The sequence below is a fragment of the Lepidothrix coronata genome, unplaced genomic scaffold, assembly GCF_001604755.1.
Source record: "Lepidothrix coronata isolate B3197 unplaced genomic scaffold, Lepidothrix_coronata-1.0 Scaffold75, whole genome shotgun sequence".
Classification (NCBI taxonomy): domain Eukaryota; kingdom Metazoa; phylum Chordata; class Aves; order Passeriformes; family Pipridae; genus Lepidothrix; species Lepidothrix coronata.
Window position 1 is genome coordinate 7,447,782 of NW_016690255.1, and position 23,089 is coordinate 7,470,870.

The 23,089-nt window shown below is 42.6% G+C and overlaps 1 protein-coding gene across 1 annotated transcript in view; it reads left to right on the top strand.

The window, feature by feature from the left end:
• The first annotated feature begins 4,126 nt into the window (after positions 1 to 4,126).
• APCDD1 (APC down-regulated 1) overlaps positions 4,127 to 23,089 on the top strand; it is a 28,462-nt gene continuing 9,499 nt past the window's right edge. The window contains exons 1-3 of the mRNA XM_017819419.1: positions 4,127 to 4,214; positions 13,451 to 13,634; positions 15,615 to 16,146. Of these exons, the coding sequence (XP_017674908.1) occupies positions 4,157 to 4,214; positions 13,451 to 13,634; positions 15,615 to 16,146 (774 nt within the window). The 5' untranslated portion in view covers positions 4,127 to 4,156. The remainder of the gene's footprint in view (positions 4,215 to 13,450; positions 13,635 to 15,614; positions 16,147 to 23,089) is intronic.

Sequence of the window (23,089 nt, forward strand, 5' to 3'; positions counted from 1 at the left end):
GTCTCTGTGTGTATCTGAAAAGAAGAGGGGGAAAAGAACCTACCTTGACAATGGCCACAATAACTTCATTTTTACTATGCTTGGTCTATATTTTCTATGTTTGTTACTAGATAACAGGACTTCATTTTATTGTGTCTTAAATAACTACAATGAATTCATTTACAAAATATACTTCTCAGACTAGTTATCTAGCTAAAAAAAAAGGAAAAGCAATAAAGGATAGACCCCTGCAGCAAACTCTACCATTTCAGAGCCATGGTTTGCAGGAGAGCATTACCACAGGTACATGCCTGAGAAAACTAAACCCAGATTCAACATCCTTTAAAACAATCATAAAATTCCATTGGCTTCAGTATCTGTACCAAAGATCAAATCTCTGGTAGGGGCAAGTGAAATAGTCCGCACAATCTGGGACACAAACACCTAGGAAATATTGCCAAAGGTTCCTTCAATCACTCTTTTAACAAAGAATAAGAAAAATATCAGCAGCTTAAACAACTTACTCTAAATATATAAAACTGATAGAGGAAGTAATGGATAAACCTGCTATACCCCCATAAACTAATCCAAATTAAAAGGAGAAACAAACCAATCACCATTTGTTTTACATCACAAAAAAGATTAACTTCTCCCTCTAGCAGCTGAAGACAAAACAAGTAGCCACACAGTGACTATTTCTATGTATCGGACAGGCTCCAAGCTCATCTTGCAGAGCCTAACTCAAGCTGGATATGTAGGAAAACTTCTCTCCAAATCATCCTTTATTTTGATTAATTTGTCATGGACAATTCACAAACAGAAATCTGACAGATGCTTTCTTCTTTGAGAATTAGCCACTCTGCTCCTTTCCAATAAATCTTTACACCCCGCTCCTTTGACTTATTCAAAAGAACATATTGCCTTTTTTAAAACATAATGTAGCCATTAGCAAATCATAGCTATGCTGCCCCATTTCATTCCTCTCCATAGCATAAAGTGTCCCAAATGCTTTCTGCCTCCATTCTTTCCCATCCCCTCTCTCNAAATATCTTTCACTACCAGATTGGCATTGGCAGCCAGCCAACCAGTCAGCACTTTAGTTAGACAAGTGCTATGCTGATATGCCTAGATCTTTGAAGTGTCACACAACAAGTCCAACAAGTTAGTTTTCTTCCTATTTTAATACTTTTTGCAGAGGGCCCCAGCCACAAAATACATTTCCCATCAGGTTTGGGTTTTTTTTAACACAGCTCCTTTCTGTGCAAACTTCTGCTGACAACTTCCTTTTTGAAATGCTTTGACCTCTACGGTATTTTTGAAAATACGGCTGAGAGATGCCTTTGTAAATGATATTACATTATACCTACATTAAGTATACACCCCAGGAGCCCAAGTTCAGAAAGTCATGGTTGGATTGGTTAATACACTTTTTAATGAGCACTGATGTGACATGCTGCTTAGATCAAAGTGCAAAGAGCTGTTATTTGTCACTGCTTCCCATTACAGCACATTCTGAACATGGGCACAGTAATGAAACAAGTAGGACTGAGGATATTTAAAAAAAATATCATACATCAGGCTGAAAAAAACCATATCCTCAAAATAACAAAAACAAGAAAATAGAATACAAGTAAAAGACAAAGTGTCATTTTTAGCAAGTTGTTTCATGTCTGAGCCCACTGGGTATTGTTTTCATTTTATTTTATTACCACATCTGAAGCTGCACTGATAGTAAATCACAAGTGGAGCCTAATTTACCAAGTTGTCCAGTGGAGAAGTCATTGCCCTTTCCTCTTATGAAAAGCTGTTTGTTATGCTATCATGGGGGCTGTCACTTCCCAGGGGAGAAACCACGAGCGTCTGAGATAACTGACTTTTGGGAGAAATGATTTTTCTCAGGCGATCCCCAGCCTCATCTTTTTGCAGATAATTATGTTGCTTGATCTGCGGATGGTAAAACAGAAAAAGCCTCTCCTTTCAGATGTTGCTGCTTTTATACAATTATACTTTTACACAACTATACTTCAAAACTACTAGCCCTTCATTAGTGCTCACAGTGACACTGGCCTACCTTTTATATTTAGGTAAATAGCAGGTGAACTACATTAAGATACACACATGCCATATTACCTGTACGCCTGCCAAACATGTGAGACTCTTTAGGCTGACTTCTTCCACCAGGCAGGACTCCCTAGCAATAATCTGGTGCTCACGGCCAACAACAGGGCAATCTGCTTTCCCATACACACTGCCTTTCCCTGCTCCTTATAATGTCCATTTGCACACTCTTTTTTATGTCACTGATAACCCTGACAGGAACTTCTCTTAGGAGAGGCAACTGGCACATGCAGATCTGAAGCACATCATGGGACCTCATAATTAAGAAACATAGATGCTTGTACTGCATTTTGAGTGAACATTGTTGTTTTTCTTGCTCACCGCATTCACTTACTGAACCTGCAGATGAAGAAAAACTACTTGTGTGTCTCTGCCACTGCAGGATTGTTACAAGTGGCAAAATCAGAATTTTGCCCTGGATTAGTCCTGACAACAGGCAGGTGTATACACAATGCTTTTTTCCTAATGCACTGCATCTATGGCATGAATCACCTCCCTGCACACACCCGCCTCACAAACACCTCTGTGGCATCTACAGGAATTGGCTGATGATGAGCAAGCAACGTGGGGTAAGGATATTTCTACAGCCTTATCCAGTGTTAATTAACTATATTCATAGACATCTGTTTCTTGAAGGATGTTGCTTTTCTCTGTCAACTTCTATCCAGGTCACTGAGAGGATATCTGATCACTACAGGCTTGTACAGACCGCCACCAAGTGCTCCGGAAACCATCCTTTCTGGCTTGAAAGACATTTGTGTGAAGGCACAAGCGCAACACTGAGAATCCAAGGCACCAGAGCGCTAACTCTGACTCATCGCTTATGTGTTTCTGTCTCAGTTTTCTCCCTATGTAAGTGAGGAAGAAGTTTATTCTTCCCTCTCAAGAGAGTTGGAAGGAATCAACATTGTTTGTATTTCTTTTTAAGCACACAGCGTGTAAACACTTTAGCTCAGTTAAGCTGTTCAAAACTCAGTAATGTTGATTTTCTCAAAATTTCCTCCAATTTGTTACACATTCCTTGCCATAAGGCCCTACAACTGAGCCCACGAGACCAAACACAAGCTGGAAAACACGATGTCCCTGTCCAGAGGGTATCAATAATGAAAGTCCTGTGCTTAAACTCAGGCACATGAGTCACTCACATGTACATTAAGTTTTGCATGAGTGTTTGCATGACCAGGGCCCAAGACTAGACAAAAAAGCAAAACTAATCAACAGACATGGGGAAAAGCACGCAGGAGAGTGCAGCACCAAAGGCATCCTTGACATCCATTTTTAGCTTTTAAAATGCCTGATTTACGTGGAAAACAGCAACCACACAAAGGTTTCCTTTCGAAAAGAGGACGCACACGAACTTTCTTTCCCTCCAGCTTACGGTCGCGGCGGCAAAGACTCGCTTCGCACGGCTAAGGAAGCGGGATTTCGGCCCCGGGAGCCGCAACCCCGTCGGCACCTCCCAGCCGGCCGCCGCGGAAGGACCAGCCACCTCCAGCCCCCTCTCCCACGCGCTCTCCAGCACCCTGCGGGCACATCCCGCCCACCGCCCGATCGCACAGCCCTCGGGATGCCCGGTGCCCGCTCCGTCCCGTTCTGTTCCCTCCAGCCGATCCCGAGCGTCCCTTCCCCCCCCCGTAAGAGCACAGCCTGGGGCGCCCGTCAACCCAGCGGCGGAGACACCCCCACCCCGCCCCGCCCCGGGAGGAGTCCCCACCTCCCGGCCACTCCTCCTCCTCCTGTTGGAAGGGGAAATATGAAGCGGAGCCGTCGTAGCGCTACGCGGAGAAGAGTGGGGAAGCGGCGGCGGAGCAGCGGGCATCCCTGGGCACCGAGCGGCGGCCGAGCCGGAGCCCTGCCGGGTCGGAGGCGGCGGCGTGCGGGGCGGAAGCCCTGAGGAGGGGGAGCGGCGGCAGCGCCCGGCCCCGGAGGGTGCTCGGCGGCCCCCGGCCCCGCCAGCCGCCTGCCCCCCAGCGCCGGGCCGGGGGCTGCCCGCGGCGGCGCTGAGGCGCGGGCGGCGCGGCGGGAGGTGGCGGCGGCCGGAGCGCTGCGAGGCGGGGAGATGTCCGCCCCGTACGGCTGCCTGATGCGGTACCTGTTCCCAGCCCTGCTGCTGCACGGTGAGTGCGGGGCGGCTGCCTGCGGGTCTCGGCCCATGGGGTGGCCCGGAAAGCCGGCTGGGTTGCGAGGTTGCCCCAAAACCTCGCTGGGGCAGAGGGTCGCGGGTGGGTGCGCTTTCCCGTCGTGGCCGTGAGCACTGGGTCCCATATGCTCGGCACGGGGAGCAGACTGGACCTGTCTCCTGGCAGAGGAGCGGTCCGTGTGGATGGCGAGACCTCGGTGGCTCTGCCTACAGCGCTGTGCTGGCGGGACCCCCGCGCAGCGGAGCGGCGGCCGACCGAGGTGGGTGAAGCCGCGCCTAAAGAGCCCCGCTCCGAAGTGAGTGTCGGCGGATTATGTTGCACGCCTGTGACTGCTTGGATGGAGCAGCTGGTCCGGGCGCCTCACGCACAGTTTCTTTACTCGCCTCCGGGCAAGGGCTGGCTCTGCCGAACTCCAGGGAGTTTCGCCGAGACGCCCTGCGGGGTCCGCGTTCCACCGCTTCTTGAGAAGAGATCTTTTGCCATGGAGGTATTATCTGGAAAGCCTCCGGCAGCAGAGTGTGCCAGCCGCCGGGTCTTATGCCCAACTAAAATTGTTTTGCTGCAGAGCACAGAGACTCCGGGTGTTATTGCACACAGTCCCACTTTGACAGTCTCTCAGTTTAGCCCTGGGCTGACATCTCTGAAACTGCACAGAAGGCAAAATTTTACTGAGAAAAGGCATCCTGTTTAAACTTAAAAGTTCAGCTTGTAAATCGATTTTTATGCACTTAAATAACCCATCTTTCCAGAAACTTGGTGTTCTTCAAGAGGAACTTTTGAAAAGGAGGCTGTTTAATGAGCTGCTTAGGTATGTCTAACATTTGGCAGCCAGATTTGAAAAACCTGGGTGCGATATCGTTCTGAAAGTGTGACTCAAGCTACTCAGTTATAGCATCGTTTTGAAGAGTGTTCCTAATTCTGAAGTCCTTTGTAGCATCCAGCATTCTTCAGTTAAATTTCTTAGGACCCCAAGCTTGTAAAAACAGGATTTTTTTTTTTTTAACTGTTAAAATGCAAGTGACCTACATGGAATCAGTGGGATATCTGTGAGCTGGGGTAAGGATTTCAAAGCTATTCCTGGGGTTGATTTTGTGGGGCAGGGATTCTCTCTCTCTATGTTTGTACAAGTGCTAAGCACACAGATGGTATTTAATAAATAATAAAGAGCATGGGCTTCTGATGGTGTATTTTGTTTTGAGAAAGAAACAGGAGGAGACTCTGTTCCCCAGGAGGGGATTTTATACCCTTCTCACAGCTCAGCTATGAAATCTGGAGAGCACAGAAACATGTTTAGCTGATCCAGACCTGACGGGATGCCAGAGGTGTTCTTTAAAACTCTGTGATCTGAGATGTAGAATTTGAAATGGGAGGTTTGAAGTTAGAGGGTAAAGAGAGGAGGTGTAATTACAGGGTTGGACTCTCTGGCTCATCTGCTTGGAATTACAGAGCAGAGCTGAACCCTGGCTGGAGCAGGAAACAAATCAGGGCCAGTGATCAGATCAAAACAGCAGCTGCCAAAAGAGGATGAAGAAGGAAAATCATCTATTTCTTCCATCTGCAGTTATATTTCACCAAATAACATAAACCTGAGTTCTTGTAGGAATATATAACTCTCCACCTTGTATATAAAGACAAATACCTTGTTAATGTAGCAGTGCACAGTTTTGATCAGAGTTGCAAGTGTTTGGAAACTACCGTGCTCTTACAAACTCGGAAAAAATATATCAGTGGCATATAATGCACTGAAATGTAGTGCATGTAAATGTATTTACCCTGTTAGAATTAACTCAGTCAAGAGCTTTTCTTTCCATGCCATGGAGTCAATAGAAGCATCCTTGGGTCAGCGGCTAGCCCGAATTGGTAATATGTAAGAATAACCACCAATCCCAGGGAATTGCAGTGTTAAGCCTCTTTACAGCATGTGATGTTTTTCTTTTTTGCATTTCTATTGCATGTGGCAATTTAAGGGTTAAAATTGAGTGAGTGTGGGTGGGTGTTTAAGGATTTTTAGGGCTTAAAGCTTTGTAAAGCAAGTTAAAATGTCCTGTAAGGCTAAAGCTTCTGCTTTCATTATATTAAGAAATGCCTTCTTTAACATCACTGAATCAAAATTTGGAAAAACTTGTCCTCATTCATCAAAAACCTGTATAGTGTCATTAAAAAAAAAAAGGTTTGCAGCTGGAAGTTGTCCATTATCACTGTTTTCTTTGCTTAGACAAAAAGCCACAGAAGTTTCAGATGTCAAACACTAAGATCATTCAGCTCCAGAAAACCTGATTAATAAGAGCTATGTTCAAGTGAATTCAAAACAAATTTGGCTAATTTCTTTTGTAAATGTAAACTTTTTTTATTACAAATGCAGATGCTAAAAAGAAACTTTAGTCTATTTCCGATTATGCTACTCTTAGAGTAATGAATTAGAAACTTTTTAAAACAATTAGGTGATAACATCATGGAAATGGTACTAATAAAGATTATGAAGACAAGACTGATGGGCTTTTCAGAGCAAAACTTTGTGCTTTTAAAAGTTCTCTGGCAATATTGTTTAAGTTAGTTACATAGAAGTGTTTTATTTCAAAACCTTTTCAGGAAAGTAATAAGTAAATACATCAGAAGATATAAATACCCATAGCTATAAAATGAACATATACTGTACTCAGTGCAAAAGGCATATGTGATCTGTTCCCTTAGTTAACTAACACATTTCAAAATCTGGAAGACAATAAAGAGAAAGACTTCTAGCATTTGCAGAGAGAGTTATAAGATGGACTCAATTTTGTTCCCAATTTTGTCAGTGTAAACTCTTTCACTCATCTTTGTAGCTTGACCGGGGGCTAAAAGTGGCAAGATGTAGATGTCATCAACAGCAAGGGTAATTTTTTTTGTGTTTTGTAGGGTGTCTGTAGGAAGTCGGCTGCCATGTGATGAGGCCCAAAACTAGCCTCAACCACGCTGAAGGCAAATACCTTTAGCTAGTCAAATCAAGGGTAATATTTCATTATAGAGATGATGCTTTAAGCAAGGCTGATAGAGAGTAGGATTATATGTAGTAAGGATTATTAGCATTGTCTTTACTCAGGCACAAGTCCCATTGAAGTTAGGGGCAGTTCTGGAATAAATCCCAGTGCCAGGGTGTGGGTGGAGGACAGGGCAGATGTTTCTGACAGATGTTTCTTTCAAAGGGGGCAAGGCCAAACTACCATTGAAATTGAACTGCACTGACATCCCAGCACTGCACCCACTCATGTTGGTGGCAGAGTTCCCACTGCCCTGAAGGGTGGTGAGCTTTAACCCTTCAGGGTTTCATAAACAAGCCCACACTCTAGGCAGTGCTGTTTCACCCTGCGTGGGTAGCAGCAGCCATCCTAAAGAGCTTCAACTAAGCAGAGGTTATGGGCTGTGTAACTGGTGCTTGGTTCTCTGACCTCTTCCAAGATGGGGCATTGAGTAAGGACTGAGCTATAGGGTAACAGGGGACTCTATGATGGGCCTTTCAGGTTTGGGGGGAGTTACCTTTTAGCTGTACCTTCTAAACATACTTTAGATCTCTCCTCAGAATCTTCCATGCTCTGAAACATTCAATTTGTGTCTCTTCAGAAGCGTTATGTGGAAACTCTGTATGCACAAGAGAGGCAACAGATACATGTGAAAGGAAGTCATTGTCCTGTTTGCTTCCACGGCCATAAAACCCGGCTTTCCTTTCCCAACCCTTTTGTTTGTAGTTGCTAATTTAGGTCCCAGTCCTTCAAGGACTCTTTGAAGTTTCAAGTGCAGGGAAAACACTGGTAAACACAGATCAGGGCTTGGTAACAGGACATTATATTCTCCATGGCAATTATGTAAGTTTACTGTAGCTAAAGGCCTGTCATGGGCATTATCTAACACTACCCCACATCAAGAAAGAGCATAATCCAAATGTCTGTTTATTTAATTGTGCAGGGCAACTGCCCAGATAAGGAGAGCTATAAAGTTAATCCAGCCAATTATTCTTTATCTGTTGTGAGGTTTTTCAAGTTTCAGACAAGTTCTAACTTGAAAAGAGATTGCTGCAGGAGTAAAGCATGAATGTTAAAATGTTTCTGTCAGAGATGAAGCTATCACATACTTTGAATTTGTGCTATCACTCAAGGTTTTTTAATTCATAATAAAATTGTGCTTGTCTGTATTTACATTGCTAGAAAGTAAAAGAAAAAAAGAAAGAAAGAAAGAAAGGTGAAGTGGTTCCTGCAGAGCAATCCCAGCCTAAATCCAGGTTTGAATCCTACTTTCAGGTAACATATATTCTCCTATTTAGCGAAGGATGAACCTGCTGAACACCTGGTAGCTTTGAAACTGGTTTGAAGTGCTACACTTGGACATGTTTGAAGCCATGGCTTAGATTCTGGTAGAGGTGTTCATTAAACTGATAAAATCTAAACAGGTTAATATTTAAGATTATTTGCCTTATACTTTAGCAGTCTGGCATAGCTGTGAACAGAATTTGGCCAGGGTATTTAGGCATGAATTAAATTAAAACTATTTGTGTTCAAGCACAACTCTGCTTGAACTCAATGTTATCTTTGTTGCAATTGTATTTGCATACTATTTTGCATACTATTTTAAAGAAAACCTAAACATTTATTCTAGCAGCTTGCAATTTTTTGCAGAAATGTTGGTGGAAAGCTTTGCTGTAACCATTTTTGAAACACGTTTGGGTAACGGGCTGCCGACAGATTGCCCTTTTAAGAGTTGTATTTTACTCGCGGCTATGTGCAGAAATCTTTGAAGAACTTGAAAGTAACCTATCTTCCCTTAACAATTATTTTTATCTTCAATGGTTGTTCCCACATCAGATAGAGGTTTATAAGCGAACCTGAGAGCCTGAAGCCCTCTGTCTGGTGTGGTGCATGCTCCTATCCATGTCTTAACCGGAGTGGCAGCTGTACAGACCTCCACTTTCCCACTCAGATGGATGTTGCATTCTTCCCCTGTAAAGTGTGATCTGTGAGGGCCTGGGCATGGATCCCCAGTGAGCTGTAGCACCTCTCATGCTATATTCAATTAGTTTCATGCTAAAGCTGTGACCTACACTGCTAGAGCTTGATTTTGAAAGAGAAGCTGGATATCAGCTCATCATAAAATGGTTTTATTTTGCTTTGTTTTTCTACCTGGCATTTCTGATGGATTCTGGAATTTTCCTTTTCCTTTTGGACTTGATCCTTTGTGAAAACAGACACTATGGAGTGGGTGATACAATCGTATGATCTCTGGTTGGGGTCTAACTAAAATGAGAGCCAACCACAGGCTTCACGAAATTATTGCTGTTGGTCTCGTGCAGAGATTTTTTTGTTTGTTTGTTTGAAGTCTGTCACACTTTTGAGTAATTTTATGGTGTGTGGATTTTGTTTGGGTTTTTTTTTTAACAAGTGGGTAAGATTCCTTCATAACACACAAAAATTTAAACAGTCAGTCAGAGTCTGAGAAAGTCTCAGTTGAGTCTGAGATGCTCAGTCATGGACATACTGAAACCTACCATCTGTCAGTGCTGTAGGGAATAGCGGACTTGGATCTTCTTGAATGAAAGTAATGGCTCCAACTATGTTGCAACTGCATCTATGCTCCAAAGTGGGCTTCTAAAGACTCATGAAATCCTTTTCCCAGTTTCGTGAATGGCTGTTTTAACGCTGAGTCTTCCAGCGATGTCCCATTTAACATGCCCAAATGGATCTTTTAAAATTAGTGACATCATCCCTGCAGGACCTAATTTTTGCAGAACAAAACCTCGTGTGCACTGCCAAGGATGGAGCAGGGGGACACTGCTCTGCTTCTGAGCACCTGTTGCGAGGAAAAACACAGGAAGATGGTGTTTGGTTTACTGCTCTGTGTGGGAAGCATATCGCCGGTCTTGTGTTTGATCTGCAGATGGCACAAGAGGAAGTTGTGTCTCCTTTGTATGGTAGTTATATCTACAGGCATATGTCAGTAATTACAAAAGTGTTGAAATGATTACTTTGTAAGGAAGTAAATTAACTATTTCCTTGCTCTAGCAAGGCAAACATAGGTAAAGGTCACATAGCTGTCTCTTAATTTTACACTGTATTTCATATTCTGATATTTGGGTCCTATTGATGTAATGTTGCTTAACATTATTGAGAGCAGCCCAGAGGAGAAAGACTTGAGGGTCTTGGTTGATGAGAAGCTCAATATGTCTTGGGAATGCGTGCTTGCAGCCCAGAATGCCAAATGTATCCTGGGCTGCATCAAAAGCAGCATGGCCAGCAGGTTGAGGGAGGTGATTCTGCCCTTCTACTCTGCTCTGGTGAGACCCCACCTCAAGTACTGTGTCCGGCTCTGGGTTCCCCAACAGAAGAAGGACATGGACCTGTTGGAACGAGTCCAGAGGAGAGCCAAGAAGATAATCAGAGGGTTAGAACACCTCTCCTATGAACACAGGCTAAGAGAGCTGGGGTTGTTCAGCCTGGAGAAGAGAAGGCCCTGCTCTAGTAGCATGTGTCCCTGCCCATGGTCGGGGGGTTTGGAACTGAATAAACTTTGTCTCTTCCAACTCAAACCATTCTATGATTCTCTGTGTGTGTTTTCTACATCTCTCCCTCTGTCTCTGCAGCCTTCATTATGTTCTTATGCCGGTCTTGATTACATAAACTTGTTCTTGCCTTCATTTGTCACAGTTGGATGGACAGAGTCCCAAACAAATACCCCCTTTTCAGGTACAGGTCTCTAGGGCTATTGATGCAAATCTCCCCCTTCTGTTCACTGGTTGCAGTTTATCATTTTCAAGTTGCAGACAGAACTATGTACATGTAACATGAAAAGCTGGGACACAATTGCTTTTTAAACTTTATCAAAGAGAAGATAGTGTATAATACCACATAAAGTTTGACTCCTTTTCAAAAACTCCTTCTTTTCATTATTTCCTTCAGGGAATAATTGAGAATGTCTAATGTGGTCACTGTGTTTTCTTCTTTGATATGTGCACATATAAGATGCTATCCTCCTACAGAAGGATTTTTGCTTGAAGAAATTAAATGCCCAAGTATGCTTACATGAATAAATCATTTCTATTCACGTATTCATGAATCATATGACATGAGCTAGGCAAAATAAAACTGCTTAAAAGCAAGTAGTATAATAAATATGCCTTGGAAATAGTCACTTGAACAATTTCAAAACCTCCTCTTGGTGGCAGATTTCAAATACTTAACAACTTCAAGAGGAAATGTAAATTTTCAGTCTTTTCCAATATGAGAAAATGTATCTGCAGGAGACATCCTGTTGAAAGTTAGCACTGGTGGCTACAACTTCTGCCAGGTACCTTGCAGGCATCAATTCTGATCCAAAAGATGCTCTGAGCCTGGGTAGTCAGCTCAAGCAGAGCATCACCCTACCTTGGCCATACCATTTCTGATGCTGCTTTACCATTTCTGGCTGCAGAATAGGAGTGGTTTGGTGCTAACATGAGTGACTCTGCTCAGCAATGTGGAAATACCTGAGAAGCCTTGACTTCCAGAAAGGGAGAAATACTGACCCCCTGAAAATCAAGCTTCTTGGAAGGGCATCTCAGATGGCATGCTCAAATATCAAAGCATCCCTAGTATTTATTACCATTTAGAAAGCAAGGCCATAAATCCTCATTCACATCGAAGAATTGTTTGTAACCTGCAACAAAGCTACCAGATTTTCCAGTAGACTTTGTGAGGTTGTATTCATTAATCTCATTAAATCTTGGAATCATTTGGTGGTGAGCACTGTTTAGATTCAGGTATTTATTGTATTCTTTCTGGTTGTTCTTTACCCTGTCTACTGGATAAGTCCTTGACTCTCTTTAGCTTAGGAATTGCCATTTTTAAATGGTTGACATGTATTTATATTTTTAGCAATGCCATTTTCCCAGGTGTTACCCAAGTTTGTTCTGGAAGATCTAAGACCTAGCCAACAATGAATCACTGACACCTGTTTTTTTGTGGGGTTTTTTTTGGAGTAGGAAATGGCAAAGGTTTATGACAGTGCCTACTTAACACCAAATAATACTGATTTATTTTTTTTGTAATTTCTGTAGTGATGCTGCACACAGCCCAAGCATTTGCCCAAGTGTTACATGGGGTCTGGGACATAAAGTGTAGGATCCTGTCTTAGGTGGCTCGGCACGGTGTAGGGTTGCACCACACACTGATGATACCCAACTGTGCAATTTTTGAGCCTGGTCATCTAAAAAGGGACTAGAAAAGATGGGCATCAATCCCAGATGCTGCCCCTGAGAGCATGGTTCAGCAAGACACCCCTTTCCTGAGATGGCTGCCCAAACTTCCCAGGCACTCAACGAACTGCTCCATCCACCCCATATCCATTTTCTAGCCCTCTTTGGTACTCATATTCCTTCTGGCAATGTAACACATTTTCCAACACTTTATGTAAGGTTTGTCACCTTTTAACTCCTAGATGTGTGTTTTTCTTTTGATCCATGTTTTCAAACATATCTAAGAGCAGGCTGTGCCTAAAAGAGTAAAGACACATTCCTTTTCAAGCTATGTATTCATTTTGTTAAATTAATATTGCGTAGAGAGCATGCTGGTGGATTTTGCATGTATACATTACTAGAAACCAAAATTACTGTGTGCTGGAGATAAAGTTAGCTTCTGAAATTCTTTTTCCCCTTTAAAATAAAAATAGCAGAATCTGCCTTTAATTGACCACCTCAGACATCACAGAGGCTTCCTGTGTGCAGAGGCTTTGCTTTTAATATCTGTTTTCCCTTGACTTTTAAGAGTAGTCTTTATTTGCAAGTTTATTATAGAAGCGTTCAAATTAGAGGTGGGCTGAAACCGCAAAGTTTATGTCCGGACCTGGATGCAACTTTCTAAGAGTTTGAAGGTCCGGGTTTTTGATTGTTCTGACCAGAGATTACAGAGGTGTCTACAAAATTCATTTTCAGAGCCACATCTCCTGGGTGTGGAAACACAACACTTTGCTCAAGCTCTTTTCCCTAGTGTATTTCGTAAAGCAAATTTATGTAGTGGAATATTAGTGGTCTGACAGAAAGGGAGAGCTTCCTGTGAGTTTTTTTCAGACGAGAAAAATAAATGTAAACAGTATTTGTCCAGAAACTTAACAACCCAAACAAATGTTGTTCAACTCAAGATGTTCACAGTCTTTTTTATCATGTTGAAGCCCTTCTCAGCAGGGTCTAATGATATAATTTACACTTTCTATCACAGGGCTGGGAGAAGGTTCTGCTCTTCTTCACCCAGACAGCAGGTCCCACCCTCGGTCCTTGGAGAAGAGTGCGTGGAGGGCTTTCAAGGAGTCACAGTGTCATCACATGCTGAAACACCTTCACAATGGAGCTCGGATCACTGTGCAGATGCCTCCCAATATTGAGGGCCACTGGGTCTCTACTGGGTAAGGAAAGATAAAACAAGATGCTGGAGATGGGGAAGAGAAGAGGGTGAAGGAACAGAGAGGGAAGGGTGAATATTCCCACTTTAAGCAGCAGGGGAAATACTTTCTTTAATATGGTGATGCTCTAAATTCCAGATGCTCTCTATATGCTTATGCATAAAAAGAGAAGGAGTAGCATTATGTACATTAGAATAGCGTGCTATAAAGCTGTCTTGATGAATCAATTTATAATCTGGATTTTAAACAGCATGCTGTGAAATATCTTTAAATCTCTCTTTGAATAGGAAGAAGCCTACCAACTTGTCAAAGTGAATGCTTATTCAAACATAACATTGTACTGTATTTGTCTACATGCATTAGATCCATTGAATGAGTACTTGTTTCCAGAGCATGTGTCTAGCACAGGTTTTATTAGCAAAAGAAAATTATTAAGAAGCTGTATTTCGTTAGTTCTATAACTCTTTACACATGATGACTTGTAATTGAGAGAGCCATTTTACTTCCTGTGTCTCAGCAGACAATATTCACATCCTCATTTGAAGTGACTTGTAGTAGGAAAGACTGGGGTTTTTTTAACAGAGCGTATTTCAGGATGAGAGGAAATGGTTGCACCAGGGAAGGTTTAGATTAGATATTAGGAAAAATAATAATATGGCCAGTCTTTGCGAGCAAAGATTTGGGAAAGGTCATTGACCCTTCGAGCCTGCGCAGTGGATTTTTTAGGTGAGACCCAGCGTGCGCTGAACTGAGCCCACCCTTTAATCCTGAGGTTCATCTACCGGGGTCGAGCAAGCTTGGACAGTGGCAGTGAGGTCCCCAGGACGTAGGTTTGTTTAGAGTGACCTTCTCTTAGATGGATTGCCTCACAGGGCTGACGAGCTCCATCTGCCTGGGGGGCTGGGAATTGAACCCGGGTCGCAGCGGTGAGAGTCCTGCACCCTAACCACTAGACCACCAGGGGCCCCATTAGGAAAAAGTTCTTCACTGTAAAGGTATTCAGGCACTGGAATAGGCTACTCAGGGAAGTGGGGGAGTCACTGTCTCTGGAAGAGTTCAAAAGGCATGTGAATGTGGCCCTTGGAATGTGGTTTGATGGTGAACATGGCAGTGCTGGATTAATGGTTGGACTCAATGGTCTTAGAGGTATTTTCCAACCTCAATGATTCTATGAATCTATTTATGTTAAGCAGTGTAGAGATGACAAAGGGAACAAATTTGAAGGCACAAAAGGGCTTTCTACAGGAAGTGGAATTTAACTGCTATTTACACCTTCAGAAAAAAAAAAAAAAGAAAAAACCAAACCAAACAAAAAAAAACAAAACAAAAAAACCAAACAAACAAAAACTAAAACCAAACCAAAACAAACAAAAACAAAAACAACAAAAAAACCGCCCTGAATGGTCCAAATTCAAGCCAAGTAGAAGTTTTGCATTAACATCAGAAGTTTGCGTTAGCTGCCAGCCCTGTTGAATGTTTGAGTGGGAAAGCTGAGGACATGATCCTACATGTCCTCAGCAGACCAGAGCTCATGGAACTCACACTGAGAAGCTTCTACTGCAGCTTAGAAGCCAGTTCTTTGTTCTATTCCATGGACATACAGCACTTCACTTTCTGATGTTATCAGTCATTCTACTAAATCTACCATGCAAAAGAGGGGAATAGATGTTTAAAAGGCTGCTACTTTTTTCAGTGAAGAATTGATTCACATGGTGGTCCTAAACAAAAAGAAAAAGCAAAACATGATTCGAAGTATTTAAACCTAGAAGATAAAACCTTTAGTTATGATCACATTAATAACAGCAGAGGGAATTGTTGATTAATCAGCAGGCCACAGATGACTAGTTCCTGTTTACTCCCATTCATGCCAGGGGGGCATTAGCACCCAGGTGTCTCTGGGTCCGGGTCTTGTTGCCTGTAGTGTACATGATGTGCCACCTTGCTAAAATTTTGTTTCCACACTTTCTTTCTTTCTTCCAACAGCTGCGAAGTTAGAGCAGGCCCAGAGTTCATCACAAGATCTTACAGGTTCTACCACAACAATACTTTCAAGGCCTACCAGTTCTATTATGGTGGCAATCGCTGCACAAACCCCATCTACACGTTAGTTATACGTGGCAAAATACGCCTCCGGCAGGCGTCCTGGATCATCCGAGGGGGCACTGAAGCTGACTATCAGCTACGCAACATACAGATCATATGCCACAACGAAGCAGTAGCCAAAAGATTAAGCGAGTTGGTGAACCACACGTGTCCTGGATTTATCCCAGAAGACAGCCCCTGGGAGCAGGATGTGAGTTACGATTTGCTGAGAGAAGAGAATGGCTGTGAATGCACCAAAGCTCTGAATTTTGCCATGCACGAACTCCAGCTGATCCGTGTGGAGAAGCAGTACCTGCACCACAATTTAGACCACCTTGTGGAGGAGCTATTCCTTGGAGACATTCACACTGATGCTGCTCAGAGGAGGTACTATCGGCCCTCTAGTTATCAACCTCCCCTTCAAAATGCCAAGGTAAGTGTGTGTGTGTGTGTATATATGCCCTCTTTTTGAGATACGGGTGGCAAAGCCCAAATTACTCAGTTCTTCTGAGTAGTGTAACCTAAAATGTAGATGTGCTTATATATAAGCACATATAAGTGGTCCGTTGCAGCCTTACACTTAACAAAAGATCACAGAACTTATTTTGTGAGAATAGTAACTTTGCTGTGGTTTATGTGACTGCATCAAATATGCAAAAAAGTAGTCTGGTGAACTGAGGCCAATAAGGCCACTCTGAAGATGGAATCAAAAACTTGTAGGCAGAGATTGGAGTGGCTGGCCAGAACCGTGGCTGTAGGCTAGCAGCTGAGAAGAAGGTTTCATACAGACCTGAGAAAGGAGAAGAGGAACAGGCATCAGTGGATGCTTGTATAGCTGTGGGAGTGCCAGGGAGAGAGGAAATTGAATTCCATCAGCATATGAAGGTTGGGTGATCCATAACCTGAAGAGAAGAGGAAATTGGAAGGGGCAGCATGAAGGGTAAAAAACTAGTGGGCTGTGCAGGTCATGGATCCAGATGCAGGCATACACATTAATGAAATGAAAAACAGGTGAATTTTGAATGGGGCTCTAATTCCATTTGATAATTCAGTTTTCAGAGGGGCCTCAAAGTGCCCTCCACTTCACTGGGAAGTGATCAGCCCATAGTGAGCTAAATACAACTCAAACAGGAGGAGTAGACACTGATGGCCTATAACAGGAAGGCTGTCTATAGATCTTTCCTGGTGACATTTCAAAGGCAGGCAGCAATTGGAACCACATTGCCAGGTACCACTGCCACCAGCTGGGCGCTGCCACAGCATCACTTCCAGCTAATGCGTTACCACCATTTTTAATCACCTAGTCACGAATGGTTCAAAAATCAGCTACAGCTTATCAGCAATAGCAGGAAACACAAGAGGGGAAGGGAGAGTTTTGATGAAAAAGCCTTGGCTTTCCTTGCCATTCAAAACCATGGGTTGTGTCTGCCTCCTGTGAATATCAAATTTTAATAGTTCAGGACCTTTTGTGATCTGCCTTTATTAATTGTTTTATAGCCTGGCCTAGATATCATTTTAATCTACAGTCAACTGTGTTTCTGTATCAAAACTGTTGTCATTTCTGTCATTCTTATGCTCTCTTCAAATGACCACAGGCAAATTTAAATTTTCTTTTTAAATCTGTTTATCTTCCCAAAATAGAGAGTTTCAGGAGCAGCAGATGAACCACAACACAATCCTCATCAAAATTTTGATTTTCTTTAATTAATTAAACAAGCACATCGACTCACTTTACTTGTTTGGGAGTGAGGGTTCTTTGCTAAATCTCTTCCTTGAAGGTATCTGCTGATAGAAATTTTCAGACACCAGCTATATTGTATCTGTTCTAGAAAATATTGTGCATCTTTTTCTGACCACATGAACAGAGACAAAATCTTGATTTAATTCACTGTAGCTGAGTATTTTTTTCTGGTCTAATCTACTTGTCTTATTATGGGCTGACAGATAACATAGTAAATGCCTACACTTCCACCTTGTAGTAATTTCATTACAGTCAGAACAGTCCAATATACTCTCAGCCAGCTTTATGAAATTAAGCTTGTTGTCCAGGTCCGCTGTAATTTTAGGACAAACTGGTGATGATTCTCCTGCCTGTCTATTCTGCTACTGTAACATCTTTTTTTCCCTCTGAAATATAGCCCCTTTAAAATACAATTTTCAAATTCAAGGGATCAAATCTTGCATAAGAGGCCTGTTTCTTTGGACAGGTTAGCTAAATAAACAATGAGAGCACTGATGCTCTCATTTATGTTTACAAATCCCAATATTTCAGGCATGATCCAATCCATTCTGACATGAGTGGGTGACACCTCTATGTGGAAGAAAAGAGGAGGTTCAGCCTGCCTGCCTGAGTCACCTTACACACTGTTATCCTGCAGCCCCACATGTCCAGATGGTCCCAAGCACTCCAATCGGGAGAGCCTGCAGTGTGGATCACAGGGGAGACTTCCATGTCATATATTTACAAGAACTGGGGGAAAGGAAAAGTGATTTTTGGTAACCGGCTCTTGGCAAGCCTGAATCATTGAGGCTGAATTTATGACACTGGAAGCCCATTCGTAACAGTACTAATGGTGACAGAAAGTGCTGACACTGTAGAAAGCACAGCTTAACTCGGAGTACACCAAAATACATACAGATTCCAGCTCTCCGTGGTGAAACTGAGTAGTTTAATAAATGGGGCCCCCAGGTCCTGACTTGCAGGCTACTGCTCCACTCCGAGTTTGGCCAATTATGACTTCTGACAAGTTACATTACTTCTTTTTCTCCTGCAGACACTGTCTCCATGGTCTGCTTGGTTCCCACAATGTATGTATAGCGCATATATATATATGTATATATATATATACAGCATCTGGATTGCTGGGATACCACCAGTCTCAGCTGGAGCCTTCAATGGCAAAAGATGTGTAGGTTTAACACAAGTTTTGAGTGTGCAACAATGCAGCTTCTCTTTATGTTTTCTAGTGGGTCCCCCATGCACAGATTTGACATGAGATTTCTTTTCTCTCAGGAGAAGCTGGGCCTGCTGATACTAGGCTTTCAGCATGACATAAACAGCAATACCCCTGAAAAATGAACCTTTGCCTTAGCTGCCATTAAAGATCCCTGGGTGCTGATTTGTACCTAAGCATGAAGTTCTCTATACCAGCAGGTTCTCAATCCAGCTGTCTGACCTAGTGTTTGCCAAGTGGAAGAATAGTAACAGAAGTGCTTTTTTTTAAAAAAAAAAGGATCCAGGCAAACATACCGTTGAAAGGTTATAACCCTTCTTTTTTGAACTCTTTTCCTTTTCTAATTGTTGCTCCACTGGGACCCAGCTGAAAATGAGTTTAAATGCTAAATTGAGTTTAAAACTACAAGTCACAGACTCCTCTGGAAACTGGACACCATGAATAAATAGAAACGTTAAATCAACTTGTTTTTTTAAGGTTTCCACAGTCATACCAAGAGGTTGGGGAGGCCAGGAAATTGCCTCTGAAGTGAATCAGGTGTATTGTGTGGAATCTTTCATTTAAGGCTTTTTTCATTTCCTTTTTATTTATTTATGTTTTAGACTTATACAGGCCTGCCTAAAATAAGTTAAGAGGATTCACATTTTGAGTTAAATTTATAGTTAAACCTCTATATAGAAGAAAGTTCCACCCAGCTCAAGAGTTTACACAGCCTGTAAATTGGATGTGGTAGCCACATTCATTACTTGCATGGTTGAAATGAACGGTAATTAAAAGCAAATGATTGCTGGATATGTTAGGAATGCCAAAGCCCCATGATCAGGACTTTAAACAAATACAGTTGGACCTTATCCAAATTCCTGCAGTGATTTCACCACAGGATGGTAAATCAAAAGGGCTGTCCAAAAACCAGACAGCTTTATGCTGAGCTACAAATCTGAATAAATTCACAGATTATAGTATCTCAAGTGCTCATATAAAATCAGGGAGCTTTTAAAAACATATAATATGTCATTTCTTAAGGCTTTACAAATTCTCCTAGATAAGAGCATACCTTAAACAAATTCCTCCCGTAAAATACACGGAAGTTCCTGAGTGCAGATGATGAATAGATCACTATATAGATTTATCTTAGCCATTTCCTAACCTGGCTCAAGATATCAGTTAGGACTGACTGATGAATGGAGATGAACATCTTTGATGTCCCTTGGCGTTGCAAGTGTATCAAGTGATTCAAGATATTGCCCATGAAGCTTCTTCAGCCAGCATGAGAGAACATATGGGTGGAAAGGGCAGGCTGGGGAAACTGCTTGGCCATCATTATGTATACTACAAAAAATGTTCCCAATTAGGATGACACCAAGGAGGCTGCATGATTAGTTGTAAAATCACAAATGTGTACAGGGACTTGTAGCATGAAGGAAGGCTTGAATGCAGTATTTGTTCACTGTGCAGCACAGAAGATGTTTTCAGAGATGTCTGCTCCAAGCTACAGAAAATGTGTACAAGAGCAGTTCTGGGAGACTTATTTCATATGTAATTGCCTCAGTAATATTGCTTTGTAAACAAAGAACTCCTTGAGCTATTTTATCATTAGCAGAGTAACGGGAAAGATCAGAGCAGGACTATGACAACCGGTCATTCTAGTTAGATCATTGCTTAGGAATAAGACCAGAGTGGTCTGGAACATCACAGGAAGCCTAAAAAGTGCTAGGATAACCTTCGCTCTTTGTCATGCTCAAACATTTGCTGGCCACACTCTTTCAGTAGGACATTTTCCCTTGAAAATGTGATTCCAGTGGATTAGTTGTCTTTTACAGGTTTATTCACCTCTGGGAGCTGACTTCCAGCAGCACCTTGCATTTGCAGCTAATACAGATTCAATGTATGGAGACTGGTGTCAGGGCTTTCCTTTAGCCAGGTGGTGAAAGAACAAAGTGTGCAAAGTTTTCTGTGCTTTTCAGAATTTGAGTCTTCATCTCTTCGAAATGCAGTGACTTCATCTATAGGGGAATGTTATGTACTTGAGGAGCTCACAGGGAAATGCAATCATAAGTTAATAAATAGAAGTTCAACATGTGAAGTGCCTCAGAGAAATATGCAAAACATTATCTCAACCAAAAAGTAAAGTTTTGGCAGACAAAACTCCTTTGTTTGCCTGAGTAGTGCCACTAGACTTTTAGATTAAGCCAAGACTTGAAGGGTTCCTTTTGTTCATTATTACATGAAAAAGGCTCTTGGTTGGGGAAATTGTGAGGGGAAGCAAAGAATGTTCAAATGGGTTAATTCCAGGTTTATGAACAGTAACAGTGTGTGTTGTGCCCTGCAGAGATGAGAGAAGCAAACAGCTTCTAGCTGAGGTTGGCCCTTGCCGTGCTCAGCAGTGCTGTCGGCTGTGGCCCTGCTCCTTTGAAGCTGCCACATCTGCACTTACCACTGTCTGTTCTGCAACTCCAGTAAAAGCCTGCTCCAACACAAATGCAGTGACACACTATTAACTATTTAGTGTAGCAAAATAAACCACAGGCCTTCAGATTGACTCAAGATATGTATCTAAACTACTGACACCTTCTTTATGGTTGGAATCTAAGCACAGTTGCTTCATCTCTTTGTAAGAGGGGGAGAGGACTCACTGGTAATATTGCTTCATGGTTCAGGGGCTGTATAAGTTGCTTTTTAAAGGCATAATAAACAGATAAGGCAGCTTTATTTGGGAATACTTTGTTCTTGAAGATGGACATTTAAGCTGTCCCTTCGGGTTTTCCAGGAAATATTTTTTGTTAATACTTCATAAAACATTCATGTCACCATAACTTAGTATCATTTTAATGGGATAGATGACATGCAAGCACATTCATCTGAGAAGTCTGGTTTTCTCTTTGTTCTTGTCTTTTTCCCAGGCTAAAGTAGTTTACACCAGAAAAGAACAACCAGAAGACTTTTGCATTTCATGTTGTTTGTGTTTATTTCAGTTTTATGCAGGGTTGTGCAACAGAATTAACATCGTAGATCAGACAGTTGTGTAATGGTAGTGCCTTCAGATTCTTTCACTATCTTTCCCTTCATAAGAGCAGTTAATAAAAACCATTCCTCAATATCTTAGAATATATGGTACACATTTGCAGATAAATCTGAGCATATCTCTACTCTCCTTCCTGCTTGCAGCACCTCTGCTCCCCACCAAAAGAAATCCCCATCTGACAACCCTGTAAAGGAGTTACCACTCTCTCTGGCATTTTACTTGCTTCAAGATTTTTAATTAAAGTTTTAAATCTTTGTTGTTCTTCATTCCATTTGGCAGGCTGAATTATAACTGTGTCAGCCGTGCTTCTCAACTCCCCAGAGCCAGCCTAATGCACATTAGTCAACTCAGCTTCATATGAGGTCATGGAAAGCCTGAAGATTATCACTTTTGCAGTGAAGAGAGTTTGTGGCCTTTTGTTAAAAGTGTTGTCTTGGTCTGCAGTTATCTGGAGTGGTGGAGGCGTGAGCTTGATATTATACTGAGCAATTCATAAAGGTCTCCTTCCTGTGGACTTGGCTCCTTGGCACTGTGAAGCAAAGCCATCCACTGTTTTTTGTTGAGCTGAAAGCATTTCCTTCAACTGATGTTCTCCCAAGAGAACATTTCCATTTATACTCATCCTGGAGCATTCACTTACTGACACTAAAACCTGGTACCCGGTTTTCTTGGGTGGTGAGGTTTAAAGCATCCTAACCAGGCGTGCTTCACTCCTGTCTCATCTAGCCCTGCCTGTGAGACATGATATTCAGGTGGGTGTGCGAGATCAGTGCTAAGCGTGGTTTTTCTTTCCCTTCTTCTTCAGTACTTCCCCTCACAGTAATACGTGCATTCACATGGCAGGGGTTTCCTACCTCAGCTTTTGTGACTGTTGGATTCTACAGGATCCCAGGCCACCGGTTAGATCTGTACTGCACACACAGTTCAAGCCTGAGCCCATGCTTGAGGAAACCCAATGCCTGCTCCCTCACCTCACATTGCCCTGCAGCGAGGGTATGATGGGTGCAACATGCCAGACCCAGTCATATGCTATGTGGCATAGCCAATCCCAGAAAAGATGGCCACAGAATCCACCCTAAAAGGGAAGCCCCCAGTGCAAGAGCAACCTGACCCTGTGAACAACCGGAGCCTGGGTTTCCTCACGTGGGCTCCACAGCTTGGTCAGGACCATCTTCCTCAGTAATGGGAGGGTGCAGAAGGGAGCTGGAATGAGTGCTGGGGATTTTGCTGTCCCTTCTCACCCTACTGTATAGGTGCAACCTGTCCTCCTTTTCCAACCATGAATGAGACCTGCTTTTGGGTTTTGGCTTGACACTGCCATTGATGGTGGGGGGGAGAGGTGAGTGAGGAGCCCAGTGTCGGCCCAGACAATTGCAAAGAACATGTCCTTTCCATCTTGC